General features: G+C 35.2%; 1 protein-coding gene and 1 long non-coding RNA gene across 5 annotated transcripts in view; one reads left to right on the top strand and one right to left on the bottom strand.

Moving 5' to 3' along the window:
* The window catches only part of LOC106948410 (uncharacterized), a 9,212-nt gene extending 6,708 nt beyond the window's left edge, over positions 1–2,504 (bottom strand). Inside the window, exon 1 of the long non-coding RNA XR_001425164.1 lies at positions 2,437–2,504. This is a non-coding gene — a long non-coding RNA (uncharacterized LOC106948410). The remainder of the gene's footprint in view (positions 1–2,436) is intronic.
* LOC106948408 (mucin-5AC-like) overlaps positions 880–11,273 on the top strand; it is a 17,403-nt gene continuing 7,009 nt past the window's right edge. Inside the window, exons 1-16 of one of the 4 annotated variants that reach the window (XM_015034049.1) lie at positions 881–990; positions 1,067–1,105; positions 2,256–2,330; positions 2,439–2,501; positions 2,620–2,682; positions 2,879–2,947; positions 4,980–5,260; positions 5,647–5,711; positions 5,867–6,015; positions 6,980–7,060; positions 7,290–7,823; positions 8,191–8,540; positions 8,739–8,803; positions 8,979–9,127; positions 9,786–9,866; positions 11,138–11,273. In XM_015034049.1, coding sequence (XP_014889535.1) covers positions 957–990; positions 1,067–1,105; positions 2,256–2,330; positions 2,439–2,501; positions 2,620–2,682; positions 2,879–2,947; positions 4,980–5,260; positions 5,647–5,711; positions 5,867–6,015; positions 6,980–7,060; positions 7,290–7,823; positions 8,191–8,540; positions 8,739–8,803; positions 8,979–9,127; positions 9,786–9,866; positions 11,138–11,273 — 2,234 coding nt within the window. In that variant the 5' untranslated portion in view covers positions 881–956. Of the gene's footprint in view, positions 991–1,066; positions 1,106–2,255; positions 2,331–2,438; positions 2,502–2,619; positions 2,683–2,878; positions 2,948–3,974; positions 4,018–4,190; positions 4,308–4,979; positions 5,261–5,646; positions 5,712–5,866; positions 6,016–6,979; positions 7,061–7,289; positions 7,824–8,190; positions 8,541–8,738; positions 8,804–8,978; positions 9,128–9,785; positions 9,867–11,137 lie in introns of those variants that run through there. The other 3 variants (XM_015034052.1, XM_015034053.1, XM_015034050.1) reach the window with 3 other exon arrangements.

Raw genomic sequence — 11,273 nt, 5'->3', positions numbered from 1 at the left:
TTTGCTTTATCTGTAGGTATTCAGTCAGTGACTCAAAAACCAAAAACTTAATGAGAAATTATAGCTAAATGTTTTATCTACAAAAATGAAAATTTTCGTTTTATATTCATTCTACTTTTCATTTGAAGAGTCATGGAATTTAAAGGATCTTATCTTTATCACTTGTCATATTTTATAGCAGTCTACACAAAAGTCCAGATCAAAAACTGGCGATTCACCTCATCATTTCAGGTTTTTGGAAATGTTTGCTATTCATCAGTTATTCATAAAATATTTATATAAACATACTTTATAGGTGACAAAAAGGATGCTGTAGCTTCTGCAGCTATATAGAAATACTTAAAGAACACTGCTTAGTTACAGTTTGTCATGACTGTTTGCTCAGATTTTAAGATGGTTAAAGAATTTGTTTAAACTGTCCTGTGGAAAGTGGATACACCTGTTAATGGAATCTTGAACTGCAGCTGCAGATTAGAAACAGTTTTGTCATGTGGGCAAGATGTTTCACAAACTTTCCTCTGGAATGTTGGCGTACCTGGTTTGACCACCATGCACTGGCAAAGTGTTAGAGTGTAGTAAATCTCTTAAGACTCTGCTGTGAGTTAATTAATCTGTTTCAAAGTGAGAATGAGGATACAAAACTGGTGCAGCCAGATTCACTGAATAAAAGGAGCTTTTGTTCTGGCGAACATCTCAACCTCTTTCCTGGGCCCATTTCAAGTCCCAGATACTTAGAATAAATTAATTTATGAGCCGCTTTAATTTGTTAAATGTGATTTTAAGTCATGATACTTTGATAACAGTAAAGATTTGTAAGCTGTAATATCATGATTTTTAGGAGGAAATCAGAAACCACATCTCTGTTAACAGTAGATTTATAATGCTCTGCAAAACAACATATCATTAAAATGGCTCTATTCTGAATGTATATTTCACAGAAAGCTGACACTTAGAGGATGGCACCTCACTTGTTCCTTCTCCTGTTAGCAGGTAATGGAAATGTTACAGTTCATATTTGTATATGCATATGTGGCTGAGCTACCCATTGATCACAGTTTTTCTACAGGTCTAATAGGAGCAGCAACAGCACAAGATAATACAACAGGTAACACATTCAGATTCACTGCATTACTCAAATTTTGAAGTTTATTGTTGTGATTTCACAGTGTATCCTATCAGAATAACAACAATTTCTAACAATGCCAGGAAAATATAATGAAAATAACCAGATAGTTTTAATTTTTTAAAAACAAAAATCAACAAAGTTAGAACCAGTAACTTGGGAAAAGCTAATAATTGCTATTTTACAAATAAAAGTGGGGTAAAATCTTTTAACAATTAGTAGGTTTTCCTCTAGCCTTCAATGTATTTTGAAGCATAATTACTGATCATAATTGGATATTATTTTAATAATCCCTAAGGTTTAAAAGTCATCTAAAACGTGCCCAATTGTATATCACTTCAGTCAGTGAGTAACATGACAGTACATAACATTTGCCACTAGAGGCCAGTCACAACCAGGAAAAGCATCACAGATAAAAATACCAATTTTTTATTGGTGCTAGATAATGATCATATTTGCTTTGAAAATTGACAAAATACAAACTAATAGCTACTACAAACTATGTTAAGATTTCTCCAAGTGTTTTCCACTATTCATAAAACAAGAGAAAACAACTTCACACCTTTTCTTCTTCTTGGGATATTGGAAGATCAGATTCAAATTCAGAGGCAAGATTACAGCCAATACCAGTAAACAAATATTTCACTGCAATCAATTTAATCTCTCTACAAGTGAATTTATCATTAACATTTAGTGCAACAACTTCAGATGCAGTGATTTCAGCTTCAGTCAGTGCAATGTCAGCCATCATTACAACCTCACTGTGAAGTAAAGCTTTAACATTTGCAGCCTGATAGCCAATTGTAGTACCATCTCCCACATTCAATGTAACGACATCCTAAACCTTTAAAATTTCACTGAAAATTTAACTTCAGAACATACAATTTCTATCTCAGTTTAGTAAACATGGCAAGTGTAGCAGGTAGCACAACCTATTTAACATTTAATGCATTTTTACAGGCTGACACTCATGTTTTAATAAATATATTTTTGTATTTCATCATTTATGTTTTTTTTAATTTAAAATTAAAAACGTCATTTTTTTATAGCTATCACTTTTTTTTTATTTTGGGTAACCAGTAACCACAATAAATTTTGCCTGAAACAAAAAAAATGTTTTTCTTTAACTCAGCCAACCAAACAACTATGTCACCAGAGGCCATGAACTCAACACTAAATGGCACTGAGCTCACAACATTGGCACCAGGTAAGCTTCCTTTAGCAGAGCTAAAATGTTATGATGAGCTACGTTCATATCCAAGAATATTCTATATTCTATATATGTTCAATAAAATTTCTTCATTCACTTCAACAGGCAATGGAACAGAGTCAACAACCAATGAAACCACAACACTAATGTCTGATCCAACATCTTCAGGTAGTTTTACTTCTACCACATTGAAACTGCAATGATGATCTGGTTGTTTGCTGTGCAACAAGTCTATTAGACCTTGTTAGATTAAATTTTAATTAAATCTCTGCATTCAAATTGACAGCCAATGGTACAGAGTCGACAACCAGTGAAACCACAACACAATTGACTCAGCCAACAATCTCAGATAGTCCTACTTCTACTACAATGAAACTATAATGTTGATCTGATTGTTTGCAAAATATCAATCAATAATCTATGAAACCACAAAAACAGAAGAAACTCAGACAACACTTTCAGGAAATTCTAGTGTATTTTATCTGATTATGCTGTGCAACAAACCCAACAGGCTTTTAATAAAATCTCAGCATTCGTTTCTGCAACTAATACCACAGAGTCACCAGCTACTGTAACTGCAACAACACAACAAGCAACTCAGCCAACAGGTTCAGGTATTCACACATCTACCATAATCAAACTTTTAACATGAGTTGATTGTGTGCCAATCAATTAAATATGTACCACTGTCAAAATCATATTGCATTTTCTCCTATTTTAATAATGTCCATCAAATCTTTTAATTAAGCTCTATTTTTCACTTCAGGTATACAGTCCCTTTTATTAATAAGATAGAAAAGGTTTCATGGGCCAGTATGTCTGTGCGGGAATTTTGTTGCTCAAGTAGTGGTGTGCTTAGGTTTAGTTCAGGGGTGTCAAACTCCAGTCCTCAAGGGCCACTGTCCTGCAGTTTTTAGATATGCCACAGGTACAAAACACTGGAATGAAATGGCTTAATTACCTCCTCCTTGTGTAGATACGTTCTCCAGAGCCTTGCTAATGACCTAATTATTCTAATCAAGTGTGGTGGAGCAGAGGCACACCTAAAAGTTGCAGGACACTGGTCCGTGAGGACTGGAGTTTGTCCCCTCTGGTTTAATTGGAAAAAAATAATTTAATTCTTGTACAATCCTCATAAAATTCAAAATCCTCCTGGTACTTTTCAAAGTAGTAGGTCTAACTGCTAAAGACAAAAAATGCGTATGTTAGAAGGATATTGATCCTAAAAATAATTTCTATTAGTTTATGCTAACTTGTTCTGTGTTTAACTCCCAAAATTATTTAAGACATGATGCTTTTGCAATATACTCCTGAAATTTGAAATAAATAAATAAATAAATAACGATCTGTATATGTCACTACATAAGCCATATTTAAACAAATATTATTTCCATGAATATTGTTCTTTTAGGTAATGTAACTTCAGAGGCAGTCATGAACATAACAACTACACCATCAATCACCACCATGCCAGCTAATCAAATATTTACTTTCATCAAGTTCTCACTGACTGTTCCAATAACTTTTCAAGTTATCCTAATTTTAGGGATTGCTTTTTTAGTTTAGCTGGTTGGTTAGATTTTTTGTAGTGAACTGATTTGTTTGTAACGTGTGATAACAAGTCAAGACAATCTCGTCCAGCATCACCAGCAGCCAACGTCACCTCACCTCCAGTCACTGAAACATCTGTGGCAGTCAGTGGAACATCACCAGCAGCCAACGTCACCTCACCTACACTCACTGCAACTTCTGTGCCAGTCAGTGCAACATCACCAGCAGCCAACATCACCTCACCTCCAGTCACTGCAACTTCTGAACCAGCAAGTCCAACATCACCAGCAGCCAACACCACCTCACCTCCAGTCACTGCAACTTCTGAACCAGCAAGTCCAACATCTCCATTCAGTACATCTTCACCAACAGTTACCATGAGTTCAACAACAGTAAATACAACACTACCCACATCACTACCAGGTAATTTTCTGTTAATAACTGATTTATATGTTGGATTTAAGAAGAGAAGTATGACAAACTTATGTGTACCTGCTATCTCTCAAATTGCAAAACATAAATTTTTATCGTTCACATTGCTCCAAAACAACAGCAATCATGCCAATTCTTGCCATCACACCAGCACAATCAAAATTTAATGGCAATGATATCTTGAATGAATGTTTGTGATTGTATGAGTCTTCAATGTCTTGATTTCACATTCTGAAGTAGATTGTATAATTTTTCTCTTATGCTTAGAAATTACATCCTATGAATAAACTCTCAGGGACTATCTGAACACAGCACAATAAACATTCACCAAAAAGATGTCCCCAACAGTTACAATGAGTTTACTAGCTGTTAGTAAAGTAGCACACAATACCACTTGTGAGTTTCACTTAGAGTTTGATTAGACATGATGAACCTGAACTTAGTGTTTGAATTTCTACTAGTCGGTGCATATGCATCATAAAACTTTGCATCTGAACTACTTAACACAATTTCAATATGATGTTTAAATTACTAAAATTTATTCTACCACCAATCACAGCAATTACAAATAGTGTTTTGAATCATTGATGTGTTGAATATTTATGTATTGGAAAAAATACATAGTTTTAAGTAATAATTTTTAAATGTTTTTGTTCTGTTTAGCAACTTCACAGCAAACAGGTACAACGACACCATCTACTCTGTCACCTGTCAGCCAAACCTCAGTACTTCCCACCGCAACTTCGCCACCTACAACGCCATCAACTAAACCAACAACTACTACAGCTACTACAACTCCTGCTACAACTACAACCACAACACCTGCACCACCACCTAGGCCAAAAGTTAAATTAGAATTTAAGGTGCAGCAAGAATTCAAACAGGAGTTGGAAGACAAAAACTCAACAGAGTTCAAAGATCTTGCGAAAAATGTGACTTCAGCAGTAAGTTTGTTTATTGTTCAAAGTTATATTCTTTAAAGTATTATACTGTTGTAAATTTTTAAAGACAAGCATCCAAAAAATTGCAATATTAGATAAATACCAGTGTACTATGTTTGAAAAACAACATAAATATTTGAAATTAACATACTTTTAGACTGATGCTTGAAATAAACATGCTTACACAATCTATGATGTATATTTTTATCTAAAACTTTTGTTTATTGAGAAAATGTGTCTAACAAAAACATTTCTAAACTTTTTTTTAGATTACAATAAAAATGCATATGAGGAAAAAGTAAAATGGCTAGTGTTGTTATATTTATATAATGATACATTTATATAATGAAACACATTTCTGGTGTTTTTTCTTCTAAAACTCTTAACAGCTCAATGAAGTCTATTCCGATAAATTTGGATCTATTTTCAATCGAACTGAGATCATCGGATTCAGGTATAAACAAGACATTTCCATCCCTTTATTTTTCAAAAGCAGTACACTTGTTTTGTAATGCAGAAAACTATTCCTTTGTTTTCTGCATTATGAAATGCAGAAAACAAAAACAAACAAAAAATATATATATAAAATTTCTATTATTTGTGTTGCAGACGAGGATCAATTGTCGTCGACTCTGAGCTGATATTCAATAACATCACAGAAATACCAGAAGCCAATGTCATTGCTGAGTCTTTAAAGAATGCGAGCTCTACCCCAGGTTTCGGCCTTGCTGTCAACACGTCTTCTATTTCTGCAGATGGTAAGGTTTATTTACTTCCACTTAAAAATGTTGACTAGCGTAAATTACCCGTATGACGGAAACTGCTAGATCTATTTTTATATGTTAAATGCTTTTGTTTCATGTAGTGTATGCAGGGTTGCCAAGACTCTTCCAGAAAGAGACTCAAACCTTCCATTTTTCTGCATCTAACTCTGCTCAGATGTATCTCACTTTAATTAAGTAAAACACTTGCACTCAAAGCAAGATATTTTTTTCTACACTGCTTTCTGTGATTGTGTAAACATAGTACTACTACTCAGATAATTTTCTCTAGGTTTCTGTTCACTCTACAGGTACTTTCAGTTTTCGTGGTGCTGCATGAGCACTACAGAGTGATTTAAGTGCTCAGGCTACTCCAGAGTAGCTTTATAACGTGGTTAGGATTTTTTGATTCAGACTTCCTCACTCTTGTTTTAAATCTGCTAGTCCTCTCTGATGTCTGAGGTTGGAGTTTATGTACTACCTAACCTGCAATCCAAAATCAACCCCTTGGTTTTTTGAATATTAGCCTCTTAGACCTGGAAGAGTCACTTTGGATACATTTTAATATTTCTTTGTAAATTATCCTTGTTTGTGTTGGCACAATTATTAGTTAGCAGTGGTAGAGGACACCTAGCATACCTAGTATCAGGAAGTCTTCCAAACATAAAGAGCAAATAAACATTCTCACCTTAGCAATTGTATCAATTTGTTAAAGTAAAACATCAGGCATTAATAATAAAGCTTGTTCAATTCACTGCAAAGTTTATTGGGTAAAGAATTTGATTTTTCACAATAAAAAAGTGCCAGAAATATTGCTCGTTTAAAACTTGTCACATTCACAGCCCAGTCTTACTCCAAGAAAACCAAGTGTGAGAACAAAGTTCAGAACAAATTCAAGAACTAATTCAAGAACAGACAATAACCAAAAGCAGAGTCACAGATTTATTTTTTCTTCTTTTAGTTGAAATTCCAACAACTCCATTACCAACAACTACCATCCCAACTACGCCTACGACATCAGTGAGCATGACATCCATAACAGGTATTTTCTATTATTTGAAAAGGAATATTGTGCTTTCATTATTTTAACAAACCGTGGTTATTTAATTATCTTTTAAAATGAACAATGAATGCAATGTATGGACAGCGGTGATATTTTGAAAACTGTTTTATGTAATTATATTAAGCTAAATGTTATATATTCTTACCTCATGAACATTCACAAATAACCTCCCTAATATTCAACATGACTTCATCACAACTTAATGCAGCCTCACCAACACCAGACACAACTTCTGTGCCAGTCAGTGCAACATCACAAGCAGCCAACATCACCTCACCTCCACTCACTACAACTTCTGTGCCAGTCAGTGCAACATCACAAGCAGCCAACATCACCTCACCTCCAGTCACTGAAACTTCTGTGTCAGTCAGTGCAACATCACCAGCAGCCAACGTCACCTCACCGCCAGTCACTGCAACTTCTGTATCAGTCAGTGCAACATCACCAGCAGCCAACATCACCTCACCTTCAGTCACTGCAACTTCTGTATCAGTCAGTGCAACATCACCAGCAGCCAACATCACCTCACCTACAGTCACTGCAACTTCTGTATCAGTCAATGCAACATCACCAGCAGCCAACATCACCTCACCTACAGTCACTGCAACTTCTGTATCAGTCAGTGCAACATCGCCTACAGTTGACATCACCTCAACTCAATTCAATGGAACCTCACCAACAATCACCAGGAGCTCAACAACAGTCAACATAACCTCAACACCCATTTCCACATCACTACCAGGTAGTTATTTAAAGTTTGATTGAACGTGATGCTCCTTAACCATGTGTTTGAAGTTCTACTTGGGTCAGTGCCTGTTTATCATGAAATATATCTGAACCACCTAATATAATCTCAATATGATGTTTATGCTGCGAAAATAAATTCACTAGCAATTTCCCTAACTCTGAGAGCTCAGTGCAATTACAAATAATCTTTTGAACCATTAATGCTTTGAATGTTTAATGAGAGAAATTATCAAGTTACATAGTGATTATTTATAATACTAAACTCTTTTTGCTCGATTTAGAAAATGTTCCTATATAGAATATTTATATTAATACAATCTCACCAACAGTCAATACAACTTCTGTACTGGTCTTTCCAACAGCACCAGAAGTTGACACAACCCCTACTCCTCTCAATGCAACTTCTGTTCCAGTCATTTCAACATCACCAGCTGCCAACATCACCTCACCTTCATTCAGTGCAACTTCACCATCCACTGTGTCACCTGTAAGCGAAACGTCAGCACCTACCATCGCAACTTCCCCAACAACATTACCAACAACTACAACTACGACAACTCTTGCTACAACTACAACTACAACTACAACACCTGCCCCACCACCAAAGCCAATACTGAGGTTACAGTTTAAGGTACAGGAAACATTCAAACCGGCGTTGACAAATAAAGAATCACCAGAGTTCAAAACCCTTGAGAAAAGAGTGACTGTTGAGGTAAGTTTGGTTCTTATCGTTTATAATTGTCATATTCTTCATGGCATTACAATATTTTAAGCTTTAAAAGCCCAGCATTCCAAGACATTGCAACATTATATAATTCCCAGTGTGCCATTTTTGCAAAACACCATGATGTATGACATCATGATATATATCTATTTACTGTTTTTTTTTCTCTTCTAAAATTTTTAACAGCTCGATGGAGTCTATTCCAACAGATTTGGGCCTATATTCAACCGAACTGTCATCAAAGAATTCAGGTATAAATAAGACATTTCAAGCAACTGGATTTTTAAAAGCAGCATAGTTATGATTTCATGCAAAATGTTCCTTGTCATTTCAGTCATGACAAAGGCTCTTGTTGCTTTATATCTGCCTGATATAGTTTACAAAATATATATAAACTATTTGAAATATGTTTTATTTCTGTTGCAGACAAGGATCAATTGTAGTTGACTCTGAGCTGGTTTTCAATAATGAGACAGCACTACCAAATACCAGTGATGTTGTGGAAACTTTAAGGAATGCAAGCGCCAGCCCAGGTTTCAACTTAACTGTCAACGCAACTACTATTGCTGCAGAAGGTAAAGTTTGCTTCCACTTTCAAAATGTTGAAACTGCTAAATTTGTGTTTCTTTAAGTGTTCTGTTTCATGTAGGGAAAGACTCTGATCTGCCCTTATTTCCTCTATCTTTAACTCTTCACTTTAACTAAGCAAAGCACCTCCAATCAAAGCAAGACATGTTTTTTCTACACAGCTCTCTGTGATTATTTTAACATGGTAGTACTTGGAGATTTTTCTCTGGGTTTCTGAACACTCTGCTGATGACTGCAGTTTTGGTGCTGCTGCTTGAGTATGATACAGGGATTTAGGTGGTCAGGATAGTCTAGTTGAGGCAGGTTTATGCTTTGGTCCTCTCTATCTCTGAATCAATTTTTCATGTCTGTGTTTCTGTGTCATTAGTTAGCTGTGGTCAGAGGATACTGAGTTCTTTTGAGGGATCCCAGGAGTTTTCCAAACTCAAAGAGCAAACAAATGTATTCACCTCAGTAATCTGATTTATCTATTTTACCAAATCATCAAGCATTAACAATACTTGTCCATATAATTCCAAAGGCTTGATATAATAACTAACATAAAGCCTTATATATATAAGCTCCACCTAAAAGCTTAGAAGTGGGAGATTTCCAGCACTACCAATAAATAATAGCAGTCACTGATGTGTTTTTTTTTCTTTTTAGTTGTAGTACCAACTCAACCACCTCCAGTCCCAACTACAGCTACAACAACACCAACAACAGCAAATATGACTTCTGCAACAGGTATTTCCATAGAACATTTGAAAACAATTATTATGCTTTGTTTTTGTTTTTTTTTACCAGACCATAATTGTTTCTTAAAATGACCAATGAATGTAATGTCTGGTAATTTATAGTATTTTTTAAGTGTTTCACATCATTCTTTTGAACAAACAATAATATACTCATAAACGTTCATTAACAAGCTCCGTAATAATGAACATGACATCACCATGACATACTTCACCACCAAATATAACTTCACTATCAGTTAGTTCAACCTCACTTACATTCAATACACCTTCACCATCAGACCAAAATCTACAGCAACCTACATAGCATCGCCTCCTCTCAATGCAACTTTAACCTCACCCATCAGAATCACCCATTGACAGTCATTATAAGATCACCAGCAGGTTATAGTTTGGCTTCAAATGAAGCAAAACTAAATTCTATGAATGGAAGGTTATGGAAAGTGTGAAGGTGGAATGGTACATTTCAATCTGCAGCTTATGTTAAAAACCCAGATCTGGTTTTATTAAACTTGATACTGAACCTTTGAAGTCTTAAATACTTTTATTGTTTTTTGTGAAAATAACAATAATATCAATCCAACAAATAGAACATTTGCGAGGTATTTTATTGTATTTTTCACTAAACTAACTTTACCACCACTAATTGCTCACCAGACAGACCCCATGACAACAACATCCCTAGCACCATATTGCATTCACATTGCATTCACATAGTTGTTGCCGAGAAGTCTCGGCAACAACTATTTCTCCAACTGTGATTTCAACAGGTAACTAAAAGACACAGCCTTTTTGTATAGTTTAACTTCCTCTAGAAAACAGAGACGAGGTGATTTTTGTATATTCACTCAATGCAACTCTACCAACACTTGATGCTGTTTTCCAATTGAAAAAAGAAAGTCCTTTTGTGTCATGAAGTATAAGATAATTATTAAAAGCACCAGAGAGGCTAAGCTTGGTTTATTCCTTCCACAAGCTTTGAAGTCTTAAAGATTTCTTAAGTTATTCTTATAATAATAATAATAATAATAATAATATCTTTCCAACAAATAGAAAATTTGCGAGGTATTTCACTGTACTTTTCACTAAACTAACTTCATCGCCACTAATTGCTCACCAGACAGACTCCATGACATCAGCATCACAAGCACCATATTGCATTCACATTACTTTGCAACCATTATGACTGCAATATAATATGAGGGAAACTTTGCTTGATCATGATTTTTAATTAAGCAGTTTCCTATGTGACTTCATCTACAGCAAATGCAACCACACCAGTAACCGACGCGACCCAACCTCCAACCAATGCAACCACACCAGTAACCGACGCGACCCAACCTCCAACCAATGCAACATCACCAGTAACCCACGATCCCTCACCTCCAACGACTTTGAC

The sequence above is a fragment of the Poecilia latipinna genome, unplaced genomic scaffold, assembly GCF_001443285.1.
Source record: "Poecilia latipinna isolate Pla-1442-1.1 unplaced genomic scaffold, P_latipinna-1.0 Scaffold286, whole genome shotgun sequence".
Lineage (NCBI taxonomy): Eukaryota > Metazoa > Chordata > Actinopteri > Cyprinodontiformes > Poeciliidae > Poecilia > Poecilia latipinna.
This window is presented reverse-complemented; position numbering and strand designations above follow the sequence as displayed.